The sequence below is a fragment of the Hippoglossus hippoglossus genome, chromosome 18, assembly GCF_009819705.1.
Source record: "Hippoglossus hippoglossus isolate fHipHip1 chromosome 18, fHipHip1.pri, whole genome shotgun sequence".
NCBI lineage: Eukaryota > Metazoa > Chordata > Actinopteri > Pleuronectiformes > Pleuronectidae > Hippoglossus > Hippoglossus hippoglossus.
Genome location: NC_047168.1, coordinates 12,307,948 through 12,333,025, shown reverse-complemented (window position 1 = coordinate 12,333,025; position 25,078 = coordinate 12,307,948). Strand labels below are relative to the sequence as shown.

At 43.8% G+C, this 25,078-nt stretch overlaps 3 protein-coding genes and 1 long non-coding RNA gene across 6 annotated transcripts in view; 2 read left to right on the top strand and 2 right to left on the bottom strand.

Moving 5' to 3' along the window:
* The window catches only part of svep1 (sushi, von Willebrand factor type A, EGF and pentraxin domain containing 1), a 78,340-nt gene extending 76,927 nt beyond the window's left edge, over positions 1–1,413 (bottom strand). Inside the window, exon 1 of one of the 3 annotated variants that reach the window (XM_034615360.1) lies at positions 1,246–1,413. In XM_034615360.1, the coding sequence (XP_034471251.1) occupies positions 1,246–1,293 (48 nt within the window). In that variant the 5' untranslated portion in view covers positions 1,294–1,413. Of the gene's footprint in view, positions 1–1,241 lie in introns of all 3 variants that reach the window. The other 2 variants (XM_034615356.1, XM_034615357.1) reach the window with 2 other exon arrangements.
* Positions 1,414–7,720: 6,307 nt separating this feature from the next.
* The window catches only part of LOC117779308, a 27,856-nt gene continuing 10,498 nt past the window's right edge, over positions 7,721–25,078 (bottom strand). Inside the window, exons 2-3 of the long non-coding RNA XR_004616978.1 lie at positions 19,738–19,778; positions 7,721–7,737 (exon numbers count right to left, since the gene is read on the bottom strand). This is a non-coding gene — a long non-coding RNA (uncharacterized LOC117779308). The remainder of the gene's footprint in view (positions 7,738–19,737; positions 19,779–25,078) is intronic.
* Positions 15,232–25,078, top strand: part of slc7a8a (solute carrier family 7 member 8a) — a 14,660-nt gene continuing 4,813 nt past the window's right edge. Inside the window, 4 exon segments of the mRNA XM_034615372.1 lie at positions 15,232–15,364; positions 20,288–20,358; positions 20,360–20,493; positions 23,007–23,158. Coding sequence (XP_034471263.1) covers positions 15,232–15,364; positions 20,288–20,358; positions 20,360–20,493; positions 23,007–23,158 — 490 coding nt within the window.
* gmpr2 (guanosine monophosphate reductase 2) overlaps positions 19,744–25,078 on the top strand; it is a 19,487-nt gene continuing 14,152 nt past the window's right edge. The window contains exon 1 of the mRNA XM_034615378.1: positions 19,744–19,755. The gene's annotated coding sequence lies outside the window, so the exon portion shown is untranslated. The remainder of the gene's footprint in view (positions 19,756–25,078) is intronic.

Below are 25,078 nucleotides of genomic sequence, written 5' to 3'. Positions count from 1 at the left end.
GTGAAGTCATTTTTTTCTCCCCCCTCTTCATCTCTCCTCCTCCTTTCCTCTCACCTCCCCCTCTCTCCCCTATCTCTTTCTGTGTCACCCTCCCCCCGTGTCCCCCCCTTCTCTCTCTCTCTCTCTCTCTCTCTCTCTCTCTCTCTCTCTCTCTCTCTACCTCTCTCGTCCGGACGGTGGAGTGAGGTTCGGTGTCAGCGCAGCGCCTCGCCTGTCAACTTGTCAACATTCCCAAAAGACAACACCAGCAACAGGCGCTGTGATCAACTCCATGTGTTCGCTCGACGTGCACAGGAGATCAATTCAGGATCAAACAGAGTGAGAACGAGCGGTGGGGCCAAGGAGATTAATCAGATTAAAAACTCAGACCAGATTTGAGAAATTATACCAGATGGACATTTGGAGCCCTTGAGGAAAAAAAAACTTAAAACCTCAACCTGTGAGAGAGGAAACAGTTACATGTGCCGTGGATACAGGCTTCGTCAAATCATCCCTCTCTCAGGAGATATCACTTCCCTCTCTCCTCCACTCTCGTTTCTCGCTGCGTATCCTGTTCAAGAAATGGAGAAGAGGGAAGAAATTGCCCTTCTCGCTCTCTGGGTTTGTCTATTTCTTCCTGCACCACAGGGATTCGCGCGCGCGCGCGCGCGCACACACACACACACACACACACACACACACACACACACACACACAGTTTTACTACATCTCATTGCCTCGTTCTCCGTCTCTCTCTCTCTCTCTCTCTCTCTCTCTCTCTGCTGCCGTGTTTTCCTTCAGTGATTTTATCTGTAACCAAAACAAAGGCAGCCGGTGTTACAGAGGCACACGGCGCCCATTAAACTAAAGGCCTGAGATTTACAGCTAAGAGTTGGAATCACAAGGAGCTGCAGAGGCTGATAGAGAAGAAAGAGTCAGAGGGAATGAAGGAGTGGAGCAGAAAGAGGGAGAAAGAGAGAGAAAGAGAGAGAGACGGGTACATTACACGGCCAAAAGTGTGTGGACATCCAAACGCTACATCCATGTGGGACTATTAAACATCTCATACAAAAACTATTTACTTTAAGCTGATAATCTGGTCTACTTTAATGGGGCAAACTGAGAAGTCAGAGTACAGGTTTGTAAAGATGGTGTCTGTCATTTTAGGCCGTTCCTATCACATTGATGTGAGTTTGGTTTTAATTAGTTGTTTGATGCAATATCAACAGGGTGTAACGTCATGATTGACAGCTGAGACTGACTCACGATGGTTTGAGCGTGTGCAGCGACAGGACCTCGATACCACGGCTGCATCTCGCAGACTCCGGCTCAAGATGGTATCGTTCGAATCCAGGATACTTCTGCTCCATTTCTGGATAGTGGGCGGAGGTGTCGTCCTTCTTTATCTAAAGTCTACGGGGGAAATAAAGAAGTGAGAGAGACAATAAAAAAGGAGAGTTGACAGAGGTTGTGTGTGTGTGTGTTTCCACCGGTGCAGTCAGTCTTGTGCTACTGGCCCCAGTGACACGCAGCTCAGACACAGAGTGTTTATTAGTCGACGTCAGCCAGGATTTCTCTCTCTCACTTAGCAGCACTGGAAATGTCTGCACCAAGGAAGAAGAAGAAGTGGGAATAGAGCGCAGTGTTGTAGCGGCCAGATAAACTGGATGAGAGAGCAGCTGAGACACAAACATACACAGACCAACACACACACACACACTGACCCAGATCTACACACAGGACACAGATAGATACAAGAAAACACACACACACACTCGCACATGGTGAAAGGGGGATGAGCACAGCTGTGACTTCCTGCTTTTTGGCACTGGAGACCCCTCACCAGACTTTCGTGGGGGTCCCCAGGGAGACAGGGGGTTGGTGGATGCGTGTGTGTGTGTCTGTGTGTGTCTGTGTGTGTGTGTGTGTGTCACAGTAAGGGCGGGGTGGCCTATTTGTACAGTACAAGGCCTCTGAGAAGATGACTTACAATTTGGGTAAAAGCACTTTGTTATCTTTCCTTCAACTCTTAAATCAAAAGCAGAATCACTTCTTCTTTGTCTTATTCTTTTGTGTAAAATGTGCGGCACAGCAACACAATAGGCGGCGAGGTAGAAAATAACAGCATCTAAACCGTTTAAAATCCAAATAAAGCTGTGGAAATCATCTTTGTTTGCCAGATATAAAATTAAACCAAATACAAAAAGACAGAACAAATGAGCAGACGTGCTCATTTCGGCCGCCACAGTTTAAATATAATGTGCGCCTTCCTCCAATCCCAGACAATTTAGGGCCCTTTTTTTAGAGCCACACTTTCGAAAAAACAAAAAATTAGGACTTTCTGTGGATTTGTCAACATCACGCAAACATGGAACGGTGAGGGACAGACTTCAAAGTCTTCACTCTGTGTTTTGACCTTTTTTATGATAGAAAATGTATTTTTATCTCTAGGGAACATTTAAAAAGTCATTAAATCTAAACTTAAAAAGAGTCCAGATATCATCACTAAGTGTGCATATCGCTGAGGCCCTGTACTGTAAACAGTGTATTTGGTAGTTTGGGTAGTTTGGTGAATTTGTGTTTTAATTCTGGCCGATTTGAGCGTTTCCCAGACATTTTGATATCTGTGTTCATGTTTGACGCTTATGTTAATATTTTACATAAACAATGTTGTATATATTAGTTATTAATAAAGTTTATGGGGGGGGTATAATGATGCCATTTAAAAAATGATATTTATAGTGAATAAAATATATTATATACACCTTTATTTCATATCAGTATAAATTTAAAATGAACATTTGAAGGCACCACCTGTGTTTCTGAGAAAATATGGATTTTGTATTTTACTCAATAGGTGTTAATGGCTCTAGAAATGTATATGAAATATAGGTTGAGTTAGAGCAGCTTCATTTATGGACTTCATTTCCCATGAGCACTTGCCTGATGAGCCACAGGTGCGTTCGATTTAAACACACTCGTCTCCCTGAACTTGTCTTTTTCTTTTCTTTGTCAATCACGAATCAAGACGAATCAACAAAAAGTGACAAGTTACAGAGAATATGTTTGATTTCCTGATAAGTTTTAAGTGTAATTTAACAAACATGGTTTAAAACCTGGATGAGAGGCGCAGGAGCCTTTAAGCTAACGTGTCAAACTGTCCTGCGTCATTTAGCTGAGAGAGAAACTCTGAGTAAACGTATCAAAGTCTAAAGTTTGTCAAAGTCAAAGTGACAGAAACAAGTTGAATCTGTTTGAATAAAAAGAAAAGTTCACTGACCTGGTTTCAGCTTCTTCTCCTCTCGGGCTCAGAGTGAGTGTGTGTACTGAGCGGGGCGACAGCGCCCTCCGCAGGTCGTGAGGTGTCAGTACCACTCTATGAGAGATATTATTATATTGTTTTAATTCAAAACGTGTTAATTCCTTTGGTGAATATCGGTTTGATCAATCAATTGATGTAAAATTATTAATACAAAAAATATTTTGTTAGATTTATAAATCTAATTTCTAAATCCAATGGAAGTGAAATTAAGAATATGTGAGCCAACTCAAGCCAAGTTTTAAATCAGCAAGGGAAATTTGAAAAACATACATAATCATATTATTACCATTATGGATGAATGCTCAATTAAAAACTTCACTTTCTAATAAAAAAAAAAAATGTACGGGTAGTTTTTCTGCGTTTTTTAAGTCACAAAATGCGATTATTGGGCTCCATGTAAATGTCTATGTAAAGTTCATTGAGTAGTTTGTTCAATGTTGGAGGAAATATCTGATCCTTTTACTTTAATTGAAATAGTAATACTGTATATAAGCATTTCACTTTCATCTAAATTTACTGGGCAAAGTTAAACATATTCCAGATGTTGTGAAATTCTCAAGATATTGCTTCCATTTCTCTTTCCTCCAAATTGACAAACCCACTCAAATAAATTTTACTTTTTTTCTCTTGCAGAGGAGAACATTTTAGGGAAGTGCACCGTCCTCATGCACATGCAGTAAAGGCAGTGCTCACCAGAGGGGGAAGTAAGACTCAAGTGCACATGACAGCATCTCCTCACGTATTTGCTCTGGTTGCTGGTTTTATAAAACCACTCAGCAGCTGTCAAAGCATTATGTCGCAAGAGGTATGAGACGCTGCATGTCTGCGGCTGCTGCCCCTGTTTGCTGCAGAGGAAACAGTTCAACCAAAAGACAAAGATATGAGGAAATATACGGCTGCTGACGTCTGAGACATTAGTTTGTGTAGAAGTTAGGATGCATCCAAACTCTATTCTGTTTTTATTGGGTGCAGCAATAAGCACAGGACACGTCAACACAACAAAAGACATAAACAGACATAACCAACACTTACACTTATGTCACCAGCTAATGAGCTAAGTCTGTCTTTCATTATTAACGTTTTTATTTCACAATCTCTTCCCCATCTTTCATTTTTCATGATTTTATACTTTTGCTTTTCACGTTTTACTGCTTTATTGGCAGGTTTTTAATCGTGCAAACAATGTTAGAGGCTGCAAGTCAATATGTTTGTTCCAGTTGTTGTTTTACCTTGAGGTCTTCACATGATTCAGCTTCACATCACATCACATCTTCTGCCTTAGTTATGTACTCTGGGTTTTATCCTCAGCCCTCTGGTGACAACAACATTTGAACCTTTGAATTACTTTATGCTGCTATAGTTTATAGTATTGTCTCGTTCATGAACCTCCTCAGACGGATGCTGACACTCACGTTGGCCCAGAATCAGACTGCAGCTGGTGCAGGGCGTGTCTGCTCCTGCACCAGCAGCCAGAATATCAATATGTCTGCAGGATGCAGCCGGCATCTAGTTTGTCTACGTCGCTGTGCATGAGTTTATATCTCTGTGTGTGTGTGTGTGAGAGAGAGAGAAATAGAGCTGTGTGAGACAGCAGTAATAAAACTAATGGTTTGATGTTTAGCTGAGACTATTTATAGCCCGGCCTGCGCTCACATGCTGCATAAATATTTCATAAATCCAACCAGCCTGCAAGAAAATGACATCCTCGGGAAAGAAAATCCACCACACACCCTCACAGATTGACCGACCTTTACCGAATAACCTTTTTATAGGCACCCATTTTATAATCAATGACAAACGCAGTCTTGCTCCAATTATTTCATTTCTGCATCATGTGTTGTGTTGTCTTTTTAAAATTGAGCAACATCCAGAGAGATCCAATCAGGGGCCTGCGTTCTTCAACATCGCCATCAATCATCGAGCCATCACACGAGACACAAACCCATTAAGATATGCAAATTTGATTATGTTTGCATTCACGGCGGCATCAGACTCGCGAGCACGTTCTGCAACCTTTGGTTCTCACTGGTGCTCCGACGCACATCTGGGAGCTGATCAGTGCAACAACTGGGTCCTGACGTGGTTTATCAATTCTTTGTGCTTTGCTAAATGGCACTCCAGCAGCTGTGTCCTCTATGTCGGGTCATTTTTTGCGATAACGCAAAGATAGAGAAATGCACACACAAAGACACAAGCCTAGAGGGCAGAGATGGAAGGAAGGCATCATCGTGGGAAAGGTCAACAGAGGAGAAAGGTGTTAGATTCTACACCTTCACATATATAGTGTGCACACGCACACAAAAACACACACTCATGTCAACTCTCGGTCAACTCCGAAATTCGAACATAGTAAAATTCCCCAAATTAATCCAAACTTGACTCGACTCTTACTTTTCCATCGCAGCTGCACAACCGCTGCCACTGAAACTCTCACTGCAAGTCAACAAAATGTTATTTGACATATGAAACATTTTGAAACCCCTCTATGATTAGACTCTTGATGGCTGAGCCACCACGGGATGTTCGGGGTCATCGTGTTGTCATGGTGCAAGTGAACAACTGAACACTTTCATAATAAATCTAATTCCCTCCGAATAATTGACACAGCGACAATGTCCCTGAGGATCTGAGGCACAGGAGCAGTTTCCTGTCAGGACCTCTGATCCAGTGACATACACGTGCACACACACCTGCACACACAGCAGAGCACAATGTGTAGGTACACAAACATAGTTCAGATACATGCACACAACATCAGGCAAAGATGTAGATCGTTTGTTTATTTCAGTCTTTCATTGTCTCACTCTTTCTTTCTTTGTTGATTTCTTTCTTTCTTTCTTTCTTTCTTTCTCTCTCTGTTGTTGAACAGTACCTCAGGGCTCAACAGCAGACAGAAGGAAAAGGAAGATAGAGAGAAGAAAGTCTGAACTGAACTGAAGCGAGGGAGTAAAACAACAACTCTTCAGTGCAGACAAAAGAAAAAGAAACACAGGTAATAAACAATAAGAGCAGAGGGAGTGGAGGGATAGAAAGATGGAGAGGGGTGGGAGACGGGGGGAGAGAGAGAGAGAGAGAGAGAGAGAGAGAGAGAGAGAGAGAGAGAGAGAGAGAGTAAGATGAGGAGGTTGTGTCTTGAAGCAGCGTGAACTGGATTGAGCCAGATTTCGATAAAAACAGACTCAACCAGACACTCAGAGGGGCTGGATGAAGTGTGTGTGTGGGGGGGGGGGGGGGGGGGAGAGGGAAACGAATATGACCAACACACACACACACACACACAAACACACACACACACAAACACACACACACACACAACCACACACTGGATATGAAAATTCACTCTGAAAGAGGAAGCTGTGGTTAAAGAAGCTGTTCAGAACAGAAACTCATCTGAGTTATATTGTGAGCTGCTGGGATCAGCTGATCAGGATTATAGAACATGTCAACTCCCTTGTTGTTGAACATGTTGATACTGAAAGAATGAACAAATGAACAGAATTGCTCCGGCCTGAAAAACCTAAATCGTAGGCCAAGAAGTCACCTCTGTTAAAATCTGTTGGTTGTTGCTCTACTGAACTTGTAGATAGTTTCAAGCATATTGTTCCCAGAGAAGTGTTGACATTACACTCTGACGTCCTGTGTTCCAGTTGGTCCATGAACGCTGTGATGGGAATATTGATTGTAAGAGTCGACAGTGACGTTAGAGTAAACACGGATTAAACCACAAGTGTGTGGAGGCGTGGAGGCGTAGAGGCATGGAGGCGTGGAGGCGTGGCTCGGTGCGAGATGCAGGCATCAGGCGAGTTCTGACCGGCTCAGGCGTTGACTGGCAGACGACACACAATTCCGTCAAATTCCCTAAATGATGTCGGTGTTGTTTTATTGGTGCACGGTCAAATCTGCACCGCATCAGCAATGCAGGTAATGAACTCGAGCTTGTTGATGAATTGCACCGTTTAAAGCTGCACTTATTGATTTTTCTGACCAGCAGAGGCAGCGCAACACAACACTGGTGCATTATTCCAAGTGTTTATGTTTCCAGTAAGTTTGGTTTTGAATTAGTTATTTGATTCTGTAAAAATCTCCAAATTGACTGGTGCATATTTAAACAAGTCTCGAGAGTCTGTTTATTTATTTTCACAACCTATAGAAATGAATGGGAAATACACTCCTTTGCAAACAGGCTGTCAAATGTGAATCGGCTTGTTTGGATCCTGATCTTCTCGAGTACATTTTCCCAAGAACTCATGTTTCTGGGGACGTGGTAAACACATGGCTCGAGTTACCATATCCACCCTCCTGCTCACACACCCCCTTCACCACTCCCATCTTCCTCCTCCTCCTCCTCTTCCAATTGCCTTCAATCCCTTCCTTGGCTTCCCCCGTTTCACAAACATCTTCGCTTTGCAAACTACCCTCTCTCTCTCTCTCTCTCTCTTTGCACTCACACACCTCCAATCCACCCTCTGTCCTTCCTTCCCCTCCTCTCCCCCCCGTGTTGTCCAAGCTCATCTTATATTTCTGTAAACAAGTGTTTATAGATGTACAGGTATGAATAAACCGCTTGTGACGTTGCCGAGCCACACGAAGGAACATGTGCTCGGCCCTTTCCTCGGATTGGACGGCGTGGAGATTTCCAGGAAATCAATGGGTGGCGACGTATCTGCAGCAGCGTCACTGCTCAGCTCCTTATTTGGTGTTTATGTGCAAAGCAGAGGACGTAGTGCTGAAGTGTATGAAACCACGAACAAAGCATGTGTGCATGTGCAATGATTTATACTTAAATCAGTCAGTGCTTTTAGTTTTAGAGGATTGTTGCATGTTATAAAAGGCCAAAATACATCCAATCCCATTCTGGACCCTTCACTTCATGAGAGGAGCTGGAGACGTTTTAGTTTTGGACCCTGTGCCACAAAAACAAAAAGCTGTTTGCATGTTTTGTATTAAGAGTGTTACACTATGTTCCCTGAGCTTTTTTTGTTATGATATAATAGCTACGCCTCTTCCTCCTCCTCCTCCTCCTCCTCCTCCTCCTCCTCCTCCTCCTCCTCCTCCCCCTTGATATTATACAGTCACAAGTGGAGCTGGGTTTAATGCCAAACTCACAGTGTTCAGAGCAGCAGCACCATTGTTCTCCTGCCGTCACTCAAGCGTGATCAAATTACAGACAAGATTGTGTTCGGCGCTGAGTATACTGTGTGCAAACTCTGCAACCGGTTTTTCTAGAACCTGAGTGAGCTAATTAAGGTGGAGAATCAAATTTACTGGAACCAGAGGAAGCAGGCGTGGAGTTAGATGCAGGTAAAGAAGAGGGAAACAAGCTGGGAGGGAAGTTGAAAGACGCGCAAACGACTTTCTGTTCACAACTCCACACTCGACAATGTCGTCCCAGTCAATCTGTAATGATGAATGGAGACGTAATCAACAGCTGTGATTTCACAAATCAAACAAAAAGAGTAAAACAATAGTTGCAGATCACAACCCTGAAAGAAAACCGCTGGTGAATGAATCATAAATCAGAATTGGATTCGGTCAGATTTATCCGAGGAACTCACATGACAAACAAACAAACGTCCTCAGCGGTGAAAATTAAAAACCCCACCTCCGAAAAACAGAATAAATATCACAACCCTAAAGGCAGATGAATGATTGAGTGAATTAACCAGAAATCATAATTGGATTTGACTAAATTTATCTGGGGGGGACTCACATGACAACACTCGTGATACTGTGAAATATGTCCAATTGTTTTTTTTAACACTTCATCGTCCTTGTTCTGGAACCAAAGATGATTTTTTACGCGACTTTCTTGAGCAAAAACACCTTGAATCCCGTTCTAATGTTTACTTCTACACTGTGAGCTCATGTCTAAGCGAACCTAAATGAATCAGGCCTTGTGAGAGCTAAGCTTGGTGTATTAGTGGAATGAATCATCGTGGCTCTGGCCCAACTCCACTGTCTGTACTCACAGTATCAGCTTAGTTCCTCTCTCAAGGTTTCTTCTGAACTAATCTGATGATGTGTGATTTTTTTCGCTGCAACCTGCTCCTCTTTTATCTCCCCTAATTGGCGCACACAGCTCAGTGGATGAGCGATTGCTTCAGACTAAAATCTCTGATTTCATCACATGGTTTCTATAAATAAAGCGTTAAACGTCAGGTGTGTCAGCATCAGTGTGAATAACAGGTTTAATAGCACTAAGAAGTAAGAATAACAGTGTTTTTATCAGACAGGACTCAGGATCCTGCAGAAGAGAAGATCCCTGCATGCTGCATTTTTGTATTCAAGGAATTTATTGAATCGGTTCATCAAATGAATGTTTGAAGCACCGTGTGTGTCAGTGACAGCGGAGGTGATTTACAGTCTCATGCTTGTCCCTTTACGTGACGGCTGCAGGGACTGAAATGTTACTTTGATGAACTGATTCAATCTTGAATGAAGAACGGATGATTTCTCTTCCAGATATCGAACGTCTCAAGTTAAAAACCATAGTTCTTCCTCGTGTCAGTGCCGAGGCTCCGAGGTCCTTAATGGAAGAGATGGATCCACACCAGGTGTCGTGGGTGTCTGGTTGAATACATGGCCACAGACAGAATCCTTTTAATTTTGAACTGTGGCTTTAAACACGTCTGATCTTCGCAATTACTTTGTCAGTGGCAAGAAAATATGTAGTTTGCAGGATCCTGAGAGGAAAACCAAAAAGTTCATCTCCACCACAGATGACCAACGTTTGCTCTTCTTCAGCTCAGGGGACAAATGTCCTTTTTCTCCTGTCGAATTTTATAGAGAAAAACACGAGAAACAGACGGAATCACACTTTTGTGTCTCGGAGATCAAACTTGGAGCAGTAAAATCTTTCCTCTGGGTGTTGTCCCTTATTTTTTATTGCATCTCCTTATAAGTTGGTGCTCGATTAAGATGCATTTGGCTGAAACAGCCTCTCTGAGAAAAGCTGCCTTTAAAAGCCCTTTACACAACTCTGATATAACAGCCATCCCTCCGATGGTCCCAGTTCCCCCGGTGCACCCGGGCCATTACCTCTGTGTTTGCATGTTATTGTTCCAATTTTCCAGCCACTGAGCAGCAAACAACCTGAAACACCAGGGTTACTCATTGACGGCCTTATCTGAAGAATCTCCGTGCCTTTCACTACACCCGATCTGTCACCTGCCAGGAAGTGTGTGTTTGCCTATCTGTGTGTGTGTGTGTGTGTGTGTGTGTGTGCGTGTGTGCATGGACATAAGTGATGTCTTTGTGTGTAGCACGTGTCACAGGTGATTACGTCAGGGTCCATGTGACAGAAAAGCTGGAACGTGAGAGTTAAGGATCTGAAGAAAGGATGAATCCTGCACCTTCCTTTTCTTTAATCTGAAGCCGTCCACCCTTATGAAGCTCTGTGCCCTTATTTAGTTTTTAACAGAGTTGTGGGCATTACAGTGCGTGTTAGTGCGTGGGCGTGCACGTATTGTTTCTGCCCCTTGCGCACGTCCCTGACACACAGCTGTTGCCAAAGTGTGTGTTTGTTATCAGTGTAAAAAGACGCAGGCTCAGCTTTACCACAGTGATAAACTCGCTCTTGCAGCTGACTCAGGACATAACGCCGATGTTCAAACAACACCGACAATCTCTCCTCTTGCTTTTCTTCTACAACTTTGCATTTCTTCAAAAATGTCTCCCTGGATCTTTAAACCCGACTCCTGAAGCCTGATGGTAAATGTCACCCGGTCATATCACTTAAGTGCGATTTACTCTTTAATCTAAAGTCAAACAATGAGTGTGAGGTTAACTTGTCGGTCATGTAGGACACTTATAATGCTACTGGTCCCAATGGGATTAACATGAACCTCCCAAAGATCCACACAACCCAACCAGGTGCTTTTAAAGGTAAAACAGTGGTTTACAGTCGTCTAATCCAAACCATTCCAAAGTGACGAGGTCCATTTCCCAAAGCTGCTGCCGCTGCCGCCTATAGCCTGTTAATTATTTTACCAAAACTCCTCATCCTGCTGTGATCACAGAATGATGTCATTACAAAAAAACCTGATCTAATCTAATCAAACAGAGCAGGACGGAGGCTGTTAGCGCTCGATCGATGAGTGAGGAGGACGATCAGGGAGGATTATCGAAGCCACCAGAGCCACGACAGTAACGCTCGTTGTGCTTGATCACAGATCTTTAGTGATTCAAAGATTAGGCTGATCCCTTCCTTACATCTGCTCACAGGAGAACAATATCTATTTAAAAATCAAAACCACTGTGTTTATTACAGTTGTGATTTCGGGTGATTAAAGGTCAACGCTGATACTTTATTTACTACTTGCTTTGCCTTTGTCTTACTTGCATATCTACAGATTTTAATTTGAACAGGATAACAAAATAAAAACCTAATCTAATGACCTAATGTTTTATTGTGACAGGGATTTCCTGGCCTCCTATCTTAAAATGCCCAAAATACAAAATCCTCAACCGAAGCCCAGATGTATGAAGATGTTTCAGGCTGAACTTTATCGTTCAATGTGGCAGAAAGTTAACACGAACACAGTTTAAATCACGAATAATTCTAAATTAAATAAGAAAAAATTAAATTTGATTGTTGGTTTTATGGACTTTCATGTAACTTTGATCAAGGAGGACCCTCATGAAGGTTTATATCAAGCTACTATGATTTAATACAGTGGAATTCAGGCTTTTTTGCTTGTCACCATCATTATGGATTGTCTGTATGGGCAGCTCAATCAAACAGTGATGTTAAAATAATGGTATTTCACAATTAAACATCATCACATTTTGTTTTAGAATTCTAATTTTACCAGGGTAATCATAAAAAAAAACCTCGACATCCATCACTATGTTGAGAAACACATTTAATCTGACGTCTCTGGACATGTCAACTTGTAAACTAGATAAGCCGTGTCCCTATTAAAGTTTATAGTAACACTAAAACACGGCCATGATTGCTTAATTTTTCCAGATAGGTGCTCGGCGAAGAAAGTCAACAAACTGGCCCACTGAGCCGTTTCCTAATGGCCAAGCATGTGTGCTGTGAGTGAGCAGTGTAACCACAGTGTGCATCACTGAGCGGCTGCGTCCAGAGTTAAACACACCGCAGGACGCAAACTTTCAGGTACTCAGCAGGAAGACAGAAATCTGGGTCGGATCAGTGCGGCCAGAGGAGGCTGAGCTGCTTCAGGTGACCTCGTTGTTTCCGTCCACTCGGCACAGAAACACTGGCTTGTTGAATTTTGCAGAAATTTGAAGTATGTGGTGACTCCGGCCTTTTCGTCCGGCTCTGGCTGTCGTGTGTCCACAGTTGTTCAGGGAGTGCTGGGGTCTCTCAGGTTGACTTGAGGCTTCCTATGGAACACAGGAGAAGCTAATAAAGCAGAAGTGGGAGATTGGGTCAAGCATCTGTGCTGCTGGAGTGCCCTTGGGCAAAACACAGAATCCGAACCAGCGCCAGCGTCTCTGCAGTCCTGCAGCATTGTTGTGGTATTTTCAGAAGTGAGCTAACGAGTTGGACAGACTCTCAGTCCTTGAGCCGTGATCTCGTTTTGCTCAGCAACATTCAGCCTTATATCTAAGTCAACAAAACAAGGCAGATACAAATCATAAAATAAACATTGCATAAGAAAGATAGGTTGTTAAAAAAAAACAACACATTACTCTAAGGGCAGCGTTTTATTTTAATGAAGATCCATTTATTATTCTCTGGGAAATCAGTGAAAATGTCCTGATCCGTGCAAAAGAAAACATGAAAACATTCCTTTTTCACAACATACGATATGAAGGGAAATGCTTTCTGACACTGGAGCTATTTAGGGAAGTTCTGACGATTGCATCATGTCATTTATGAATCAAACAAACGTGTGCATGTGTTGGTTTGTGTGTCTTTGCCACAGCATGGAACGTACGCCCAAACACACACACACCCACACACACACCCACACACACACACACACCGGGGAGATAAGAGACATCTGAGCAAACATTGCTATTTGAAGGAGAATCTTCAGCAGTGACCAAACATTTACTTTCTGACGCTGTTGAACCACAGTGAGATCAGGACATTCGACAGACGACTCGTTCTTCAAGCTGGAATATTGGAGATGCTCCTGCTACTGTTTCCACTATGTGGCCAATAACCCTTTTATTAGATGCAGCTTTTTTTTACCATGTTTTCAACCCCTGTACGTCTCTTCGTTGTTTGGTTTGTGAGCAAGATTACACAATAAATAACAGAACAAATTCCCATGAAACTTGGTGGATGTATATGTGAGATAGGAGGTTTCCCCCCAGGAAATAATTCATGGATCTTGATTAATAAAAGTCAGGCGTATTTAGAGGACTGATATCTGTGATATTTGTTGCAGCTTGATTGAATCGAAGGGCTCTGTTGGGGCCTTGGTGGAGGCGTGTCCCAGATGGCATACGGATGTGGGCCACGCACAAATTGGATGTGAGCCCAAAGTGAGGCACGTGTTAAATGTGGTGAATATGGCCCAAATGGCCCAGTCACATATCCACAAATGTAGTGGTGAGCCAGTGTGTGTGCGGGCAGGCGAATAAAACATTAGCTTCCTGTGGCGTGTGTGAGCTCCACTTTGGTGACGGGTGGTACAATTGTCTGCTTTACCTTCTGAGAGGGATTCATGATGAGCTCTAAAGCTACATTATATAAGACAGAGAGACTCTATAGGCAGAATTGTTTCCCCTAATCAAGCTTCAAAACCAGATCTATCCTCCTTTTCACCTTTTGAGCTTGATGGAGCCTTTTAAGGGGTAAAAACCTTCTACTATAGCAGCCTGGCTTCTGCATAAAGAGACTCTCTGTCCTATATGCCATGTGAACACAGTCGTACGGGACAGAAACACACACCGGCTGCCTTGCAGTGTGCAGAGTGACTAGAGAGTCTGGCTAAATTTAGACTCTGCTGCATGTTGAATAATAAAGTGTGAATGAGGGAGAGTATGGGGCGGTGGCGGTGAGAGGAACTGGTGGAGAGGAACAGAGAAGAAGGCATGTCAGTGGAGGCTTCGTCTTTCCCTCCACGCCTGAGCTGCCAAGTCTGCAGGGGGCGACAGGTTTGTCCTCCTCCATGAGGAAGGTGCAGCAGCAGCAGCAGCAGCAGGAGTGAATTCAGAAGGAACAGCTGATGGTTGAGGGGTGGGATGGCATTGGGGGTGTACATGATGGGAGGGTCCAGGGAGGAAAAACAAACCCAGGCTTTGGGTGGGCGGGGTGAGCGCAGAGAGGGGCGGCGCTACTGTACTCATATGAAGGCAGAAGATGTGTATTTACTCTAAAGCAGCCTCTGTTGTTCCAGCTGAACGCAGGTCGGCTTTGTTAGGCACCGGTGCTGAGCGACTTGAAGAGACTGCATCCTGTTTTTTTTATTCGCTCGCCACGGGACTGGAGCAGCTTGCGGTGGCGCGCAGAGAGGATGTCTCTGTCTCCTCAGCTCGCACCTGGAACGAGGAAACACTGAGGGCTGTTTGAAACTCTTTGTTTTTGTTGTTCACTTCGGAGGCAAAGCGCAGGACTGAGCTCTTCCCTTTGCGTCAGTTTTGAAGCAGGGACAACTGGAATATGCGCGTTTGGCTCCACGACAGGACTTGACGCGCGTGTGTAGACCGTGACCTGTAGCACCACCTGTGACACCGGGCACCAGATACGAGCTGTTTCTTCAGCTGTGACCTTGAAGACGCAAGTCCGGCTCCGTGAGAACAGGATACTCCACATAAAACCTCCACGGGCACAGGTTGCTGACAGGTTGCATCACCCGCACGTTTAGCGGTGGACGCGGCTTTTACGCACGGAGGAGACACTCGAGCGCACGGGGTGGGGGGGGCGCGGCGTCAGGTGCCGTGAGGTGTAAGAAGAAGACTTTAAAACATCGCCTCAAAGCGGTTTGACCATCACAGCCACTACAATGACGGACGGCCCCAGACAACGCAGCAGCACGGCGGGCTCCGCCAAGGATGCTGCCGGAGACACCTCGTCCGAAGGAGGCGTCGCGCTCAAGAAGGAAATCGGGCTTGTGAGCGCCTGTGGCATCATTGTTGGTAAGTGACAGTCATCATTTGTCTTGTTAACCCTGTAACACTTCAGCTTTTACATGTGTTAACGTGTGAGAGTGACAATGACCAAATAAGGTGGGGAAACAAACTGTTCCACCACCTGTGTTCCAGTGTGAGACTCATCCAAGCAGTCACTGAAACTGCACTGGGATCAGTTTCCTCTACTCATTTAATTACACTCTTTATGTTTAACTCACTACATTTTGTTATGTCGAGTGGTTGCAGAAAATACAGTTATCGAAAATCAAGATATAAGTGTATTGGACATATTTTTTAAGTTGATCGTACTTCAATCTAAAATAATTGTTTTAAATAAACACATTCAAATCAGTTAAATTAGCCAGATTGATAATTACAAGAGGTCAGAATCCATTTAGTCAGAGTTTATGATGAATATGAGTGCGGTTGTTGAGGGATGTTGTATTTTAACAACCAGTGAGTGATTCTCCTGCAGCTGCAACACTTCCACAGACAGTAGAAGGTCCAAAGGGAACAGGCACCAAAGGCACGTTTCAGATATATAAAATGGCACCATTCAGTTTTATAATCCGAGATGGCTCGAAGGCATATAGTCAGGCTGTCTTGCAACATTTCTCATTATCAGTGAAGCTTTCATCAACTCCCTGTCACCCGGCCAGCGCTGATGATGTCACCGCCCTCGCTCGTCTCTGATGCTCAGAGGATTCAGAGTTAGAAAAGTTTTTAGTCTCATTCGGTGTGGTCCTGATCTTTGGTGACTTGGATGGAGAAATACAACTTTAAAGGGGGAGGTAGTCTGCTAAAATAGACCCTAGTGATGTCACAAGGGGCTCACGTTGATTTGCATTGTGGGTAATGTGGGCTGCAGTGATTGTGGAGTTTGAAACCAGGATATTTTTGCATCTGCTGCAGCAGTTCAGAAGCTTGTCTCTTTAATCTGTCCCCTGCAGGTCTGTCAGCTTCGTGGAATTACTGAAACTAAATAGCACTGAAGTCATCGAGTGACTCTTTAAAAGACACATGAGCCACAGCAGTTTGTGAAGTTATTAATTAGTTTTTCCCCTTTTCAAGTAAATTGTCCAGGTGCTGCACTGCTCTGGTATTCGGTCTAGTTCCACCTTTTTACTTTCTTTCCCTTTTTACCCGCCAAGTTTGAAGTCGATCGGATGAGTTAAACTCAAATGAAACAACACAGACAACCTGTCCCTAATAATCAAAGTACTGAAACTTAACACTTGCACTTAACTATGTAATAATTGGGTTTAAAATGATAAATACAGTGTCCAGTCAATACCAGCACGTTGAGATGTAACACCATCACACACCTGATAAATCCACACAGAGGTGAAACCTGCCACAGGTGGTGCTCTTACCGTTGACCTTCACAGGATGAGGAGCGTGGAGGGAATGACTCACTCCACTCTTGTGTTTCCACGGTAACGGGAGGAAAGGAGAGGATGGGGGATTCCCAAGTGGGTTTGTTGCGTGAGGGAGGAGAGAGACTAAAAGAGGCTAAAAGAAAGAGAGAGAAAGAGAGTGAGAGTGAGAGGTGAAGAACAACCCTGTCTGTGAAATGTTGTTGAGAAGACCTTGTTCCTTCTCAAGGTGGAGTCCTTGAGGTTGCACTGTGAAGGCCTCATTCCTGCTCTGCTGCAGTTCATGCACATTTTTATGGATGTTTTTACACCTTTGCGGGGGCAGTTATCTTGTTCTCTTATCCTTGCAAATGCTGACAGACCTATAAGAAGCCTCTTAAAACCAGCGATCCCTGTGCATGCTTCCACTCCACCCTTCAGTGCATCATGATGAAATACATCACACCCCATTGTCTACTGACTATCAATACACAAGTTTGATTTTTTTATGGCCGTCCAGAGTCCGTGCACTTTGACGTTTAGTCACCAGACTGTTCTTGGCTCGGGGGATTGTGTCCTTGACCAAGTCATTCATTCGTGCTCGTTCAGCTCACATTGTCATGTGCGAGGGAGACGTGAGCTCAGGTGACTCGTCTGATCCCTTCGCAGCGAACATGCCCCGCTGGGTTTCCACGAAATGGGCCCGAGCACATCAAACAGCTTCGTTGGCTATTGTGAGGTTCATGCATTTATCGCGCACGCACACACACACACAAAGAATCAGAAATGTGCAAAGCCAGGAATCAGAATTAGAAGTGAACTTTTGGCCACGTGGAAGAAGTCCCCGCCCTGATAATGCTGTTTTATTAGCTAAGCTCCGTCTGAGCTGGACTCCAAGCTGTGTGTTTTGTAATAGAATTGCCACAATTCACATCAATCGTAGCCTCTTGTAAAATTGAATTACGCTGCAAAGCCTAAATCCTTAACTAGCAGATTAAATGATTTTATTGTTTAGATCCAAAATGCAAAGGCGCTTTGAGTTCGTTATCAGAATTTGTGATTTGGCCTCTTGTTAATGGGAGAATTTCACACATGTATGTACTCAAGCCTGTTTGCGAGACTTGGCTCGGTGGCTGTTTGAACAGGGATTTATTAACACAGAGAGGAAACATAAGAACTGTTCTTACAGGGCTTTATACAGGCAGATTAGGGTTTTATCATAACGCTGAACAAACACCCACATGCTTGGTAATATTCACAGCTGGCGTTTCGTCGAGTGGTGACATTCAGTCGTTAGTCATGAGGAGAATAATGTAGAAAATGTGTGTAAAAGATGATTTACATTTAGACAAATAAGACAAAAATGCCACACGAATGCTACTATAAAAGTATGAATACATTTATAATGCAAATCCTATAAAAGATCACATCCCCCATAAGAGCCTGAAGTGGAGCCTGTTGCTGTCACATCAAACAAAGTCCCAGAGGAACAGAAATGTGCTCAGGGAGCATGTCTGAGACCGAGCCTCTTCCTCTGTGAGACAATCCAGCAACAATGGATGATATCACAGTATCCTGTGGTACGAGAGGCTGTAAAAAGAGAGATTTAGCTTGGAAACGTGAAACAGACGGGGACACACTGGACGTTCAGACTTTTTTATCCTCTGCTTCTTTAAGTTCTCAGATCAGGATCAAGAGCCAATACAGCAACAGCACATTTAAAAAAAAAAAAGATGTTCCCCTCTGGCCTGGTTGGAGACAAAAGGATGTAAAAAAACGACTGCAAGAACAGGAAACATCGAGATTCCACCTAAGTCAGCATTAGTGTCTCACACATGCAAGCGTGCACATTTGTTCACTCCCTTTAAAAAACAACCTCGTGTAAAAAGTCAACTCAGGGACACACCCAGCATTTCCCCACAGCATGTTCACCTTTACCTGCCTTTGAAAACGTCCTAAAACGTTATTCTGCAGACGCTCAACGGCGACTTGGCAAAAGAGCAACAAGTGCTGAGATGTCAAAGGTCAGGGCCTGACCTTCGACATGGACCTGACCATAAAAATGGGGATGGTTTTGTTTGTCACATTTTTACCTTTTACCTGCAGCAGGAGTACATAAGTGAGCAGCTGCCCTTGCACGCTCGCACATGATGCATGTGGAGTCTGTTAAAGTTGAACATGTTTGCATGTGTCAAGCCGCAGTCGAGCACATGGTTTTGCTTGAGTTGAAATCTGCTGAGCTTTACGATGCATTCATAGAGGTTTGATTCAGTGGTTCCCATTATTTTTAGCTTATCGATTCTTAAAATGAAGCAGTGTCTGGTTGTGGCCTCAGTATGAACACGAGTCTGTCAGCAGTTTAACCGAGAAATCATTTTTCTTCTCCATTAGTTGCATTTTAAATTTAATTTGTGACCCATTATATCAGCACTTCTACGCTTGTATGTAAAAGCAGCCTGACTATATACTGGCGAGTTATAGAGTGGGGACATATACAGAGAGAAATTATTTATTGGCCTTTGTCGTATTTTAACTGCAGCTACAAATGATTTGCAGATGTACAAATGCTTTTCACTCTCCGGTATCATTCACACCTTTGACTTTTGTACTGTAAAACACCACTTGTCATCCAATCAGCCCGTTACGATTCAAAACCTTCAGCCTTTGACCCCGATGCCTTTTCCTTTATCACCCGCCGCCGAGTTCAAGCGCACTGATGACCTCCGCTTTGTCAGAGCAGCGGTTCCTTTCATGTCGGACCTGAACCCGACCCTCGGTCTCTCAGCTCCTGTGTAAACTGCCAGGAGCTCTGACGCTCATTGAGTATGTCAGGGCATTATTATACCCCCCCCCCCCCACCACCACCACCACCACCACCCTCGCCTCACTTCTGCATCCACATCCCTCTTTGAACTCCTTCACCCCGCTTTCTGTTTTGCTCCATCTCCTCATAACTTCTTTGCCAAGTCAGCAGTTTGCAGGTTCCCACTATGCCTGCTTCATCACTCTTCCAACCCCGTTCACTTCTCTCTCTCTCTCTCTCTCTCTCTCTCTCTCTCTCTCTCCTCTCTCTCTCTCTCTCTTCTTTTTTCCTGTCCGGTTTTCTCTTTTTCCAGCTGTTTCCCGTCGACACAGTCCTCTCTCGTGTTGAAAATACACAAAAACATGGTCCTGTAACTGGAAAAAGCGTCTTGATAACCTTTAAAACCCACTGAAGGAAAATGAGAGTGACTGCTGATAAAGGGGTTGTTCAGCAATTCAGTTTGCACCTAAGTTCTGGGTCTTGCCAGGTGACCGTTTTCAAAATAATGGTCACAATTGCTCAATTGATGCGGAGATCAAACTGGTTTTTATTCCCTAAGCTTCAAGATATTAGATCCTAGATACCAGACTTCCCATGATGCTACTGGATAGCATATATTTGATTCTTTGCCTAATAAATTCCCATGTATTTCAGACGTTATTTTCTCAGATATGACTCATCCAGAACTAGTCATACTTCCTGCGACGTCTAAACCGATCTCCTTTTCAGTTTGTGCTGTAACCTGACTCCTCTCTGTCCTCCCTCCACCAGGTAACATTATCGGCTCGGGTATCTTCGTCAGTCCGAAGGGCGTGCTGGAGAACGCCAGCTCCGTGGGCGTGGGCCCTGATCGTCTGGATCATCACCGGAGTCATCACCGCCATCGGGGCGCTGTGCTACGCCGAGCTGGGCGTCACCATCCCCAAGTCGGGAGGAGACTACTCCTACGTGAAGGACATCTTCGGAGGCCTGGCTGGGTGAGCACACACCACACATTCACAGAGGTGGATGTGGTCAGCGTGTGGGTGGAAACACGCGAACGGGGAGTTCAGGTGTTTTTACACATGAGCCTTAAGGGTGTGATTCGAGTCTCACTACATCACAGGACATGACATATTGATTCAACAAGAAGGAAGCAGGGGTTGTTTTTTTTTTTGGAGTAGGTGGGTTTCTCTGGGGTTTCCACCTGATCTAGTTTCTCTGTCATCACTTCAAGAATACTTTTGCAAAACATGATTTGATTTTAAATTGTGAACTGCGAGAGAAGAGCGAACTTAAAAATGTGACAACTTTCTTTAAAATACGCGATTAGAAGGGGAGATGTTTAATATTTCGTATGAGTTCAATATTTTGTGCTTTATATTTGTTCAAGAAAAACACGTTCCTAAACGCTAGAGGTCAAAAGTACAGTCTGGTGAGTGAATCACCCAGTTTTCAAGACGTAGGGGCCTCCCACACAATTAAATTAAATTTGACAAGGATTTAGGTGAGCATTCCAACATGTCTTCCTCTCTTTATCCCGGTGGATGAGCTTTCTGATGCGGGTCAGACATCTTGATCCAAAGCGGGGGGTCTCCAGCTTGTAGATAAAAAGTAAAGAGATATTGAGCCAAAAGACTCATTTGTTCGATGATCCCACAGACGAAAGACGTTTCACAAGCGGTAACTTACAGATTAGGGACGTTAACGTGGGGGGGTTCTCGTCTAAAAATGACCTTCAACCTACATCCACCTTCCGTCCATCCATAAATTGACGGCTCTACGGTGTAACGCCGCTTGCAGTCAATGCTTGGGAACCACGCTAGTTTAATTTCCGAGCAAAACAATATCGTTTGTTGGCGTCGATTTCACACACACTCTGCCTTTGCCCAGACTGTAAACACAGATTGTTTTTTCAAACTATCACAGGGTTATAAACAGGGTGTTTCGGGAGAGGAATTCCACCAGACAAAACAGCCAATGATTGTTTTTGTCCCTTTGTACCGTAGCTATCAATACACATCAATGTACTTGTACCTCCAGGGACTTTGTAGTTCGGATGCTCAGTTTGAAGTGTCACCGCTTCCCTGTGCCCGCTGTCGAGGATAAATAAACCGTGTTCAAGGGGTGTTTGTTTTTTTGCCGTCCCGTTGCCTTTATCCCCCGTGTATGCGTATTTCCATGTGCGCGTAAGTCAATAACCTGCCGCGACGGAAATACTTACATCACCTCGCCGCAGCTGGACGAAGGCCGGATTCGCAGAAAAGCGGAAGCTCTCGTAAAGTTGTACTCTCGATTGGACGGCGTTTCAAGTACAGGGGCTCTTTGTTATGTTTAGAGACGACGGTAGGTTTGTGAAAGCGGGATATGAAGTATCAAAGGTCCTTTACTCAGGTTTTTAGAAGTAGAACAAACGTTTGCTGGTTTTCTAGTTTCAAGAGAGTCTTGTTTTATATGACTCACTCGAAACCCAAACTATTTGAATATATTAATTGGGGCTTTTGAAACTTAAGATGTGTAATTTTCCCATTTTCTCACTGATTAATCAATTATTCATCACGAAAATAATCCATGCAATCCTGCATTTAGCTAGTAATGACTTTACTTGGACTCTTAGTTAGATTAATCCATAGTTTAATAAACTAAAAAACTAAATATGTAGAACAATAGTGCATTTTATTTTGAAATTGAGAGCTGTCAAAGTAAAAAAAAAAACAACAATAATGTCTAGGTAGAGGTTTCAGTCACAATCGGTCTGCGTTTGAACTTTTGGGTGTTAATATGTACACTTAACACACACACACACACACACACACACGCACACTCGCACACACGCACACACGCACACACACACACACGCACACACACACATTCCAGCGAGACACAATCCTGTTAACGCAGTCAGGTGTAATGATCCCTCTCTAAGCTTTCGGAGAATTCTGGGGGAAACAGGCCCTGGGCTCCTCTGCTGCACTCAGCTCTATCCCATCTCCCTCCGTCTCTGCTGCTGCGTCTCTTCTGCACCGACACCTCCCTCTGCAAAATGACGGAGGGAAAAACAGATGCTAACAGCTGCACAGGTCAAAAATGGGGCAAACTATGGAATGTTTTTAAAATCAGTCTGTCTAAAAGTCCAAAACCAGGAAATAAAAGCATCAAATCTGCCCATTAAAGAGACTGGAACAAGCATATGTTTGGGATTTAAATTTTAAAAATTACTTGTATCATTAATTGATTATCGTTATATTAGATTTGGCTGTATAGCTAATGCAATAGGGGCCCAGCATTTGTCTCCCTCGACTAATAATACCCTGCTTTGAATGGGAATCTGTGAAGGAAGGATGTATATGGCGTATGTACCTCTGTGATGTGTTCCCCCTGTTTATTCTGACCTGTTGCTTCTCCTACACACCACGTCTGATCCTGACCCCCTGCGGTTTCTCCGCTGCCTCCCCGCACTCCCAACCTCTCACCTCCTCCTGCTAACCTTTTTGTTCTTTTTATGCTCCAGGTTCTTGCGTCTGTGGATCGCCGTGCTGGTCATCTACCCGACCAACCAGGCTGTGATCGCGCTGACCTTCTCCAACTACGTCCTGCAGCCGCTGTTCCCCACCTGCTTCCCCCCGGAGAGTGGCCTGCGTCTGCTGGCTGCCGTCTGCCTCCGTGAGTAACACGTGACGCATCAACCAGAACATCGAGCAACTCAAATATAATCTGCAAACATATTTAAACTCACTTCAAGAACATGGTTTACTAATGAAGTTATTACCAAGTGCAAAAATTATATTTGAATATACCTTACAGGTCTTGAATGAAACCTGAGAGGTTATAATCATGACAGGAATTTGTATTATGGGGATTTAGCACAATCTTTAACATTTGCACCTTGCATCGACAAGAGCTTCTTCTCTGTTCCGTCTCACTTTTGTCAAGTCAGCAGTGTTCACTTCAGCTGTATTTCCCTAAAGGGACATTCTTCACATGCTTTGTCAGCAGTTTCACCTCAGTGTCCTGACACAATGACGCAATAGAATGAAATGGAAAGAAAGTGGCATTTAAGGAGTAATTGAATCCTTTTCACAGGTTGTATATGTCTGTAAATTGAGAACAGCTCATCCAATCCTCAGATTATTTTTACTTTCGTATTTTTTAAGATGCCTAAAGAAGTTCAACGATCTATAGTTTCACAGTAAAGCAGCAGATATCTCTCTAAGGGTTATATATAGATGATGACACAGGGAAAAACACACCACTCAGATGTAAGATCTCTAACTATGTGGTTATTTTAATCAAGATACATAATTGGTAAAAGAGAAATATCTTAAAAGTTTCCTAGATCCGGCTCCTTTATCCAGATTCACCCCGGAATTTAATGAGTTGTTTCTTGATCCCTGTTCCATCTTTCTGCCAGTTTCTTATAAATCCATCCTGTAGTTTTTGCGTAATCCTGTTCACAAACAAACAAGCCAACAAACGGACAGGGGGAATGGTTGCACTTGGAAATGAAACATCTCATATGATAAAACATTTTGCAATTTAAAACCACTTTTGTCTTTGGTGAAACGAGCAAAAGCTGCGTCTCCTCGCAGATTCAGTTCTGATCAGGCGGCACTGAAGGAACAGGAATAGCCTCAAGAAATACGGAGAGGCTGCTTGTTGAGACACGATGTTGTTGAACAACTGCCAGTAGACCTCAGCTATAATAAGAGAGAATCTGTGCTGACAGTTACAAGTCAGTCAGGACAAAATGGAAAAAGTGTCTCAGATACTGCACACAGCAGATCTGATGTTTTGCTGCAGCAGCTTCAATCTGCTGGTTTCATCATCGAAAAGCTGTTAGTAACACGCAAGTTATTAAAAGCAGTCCCAGATTGAATTACAGGACTCGGTTCATCCAGTTTCAACCGTCTCTGGACAAATATTTTCTTGAAAGAGGTGGCAGAAGCAGCTAGAGCGGAGGAAACGTGTCAAAACAAATGGATGTGTTTGCCGCTGACGGTGGAGGATTTTAATCCGTACGGCGAAGTTCACACTCACCGGTCAAATACCGCAGGCGGCCTTCAGACGGAAAGAGAGACGGGCCTGGCTGCGGAGGAAGAGTGTGCTTATTGTCCCCGTGTGTGTGTTGTCGCATCACTGTGAAGCAATTCTGTGCTTGGTTACGAAACGCGACTGGTCCCCGCGAATGCCCCAAACTGACCTGTCAAATAAACACCCCTCTCTTCCATTACCGCTGTCTTCCTGTGGGAGCTGAGGCCTAATTGGTGCGACTGTAATGGAACAAAAACTCCTTTATTCTCTTTTAAATCACAGCTGAATGAGTTTTGCCCGTTTAGAAGCGACAGGGAAAACTTCTTTAATGTCTGCAAACTGCAAACCACTGCTACAGGAATGTCCAACACTTCTGTCGTTAAAGTGCGTGTTTGGGACAGAGGGGATGAAGCAGCCTTGTCTTAGGACATAGGGGACATCTCTGTTTCAGGGTTTGGTTTCTGCATAGATTTGAAAATGAAGCGAGGAGCCACCCACTCTTTATTAGATGTTTTTAACGTTTTCATTTTGATTTAAATGTCATGACGTAGA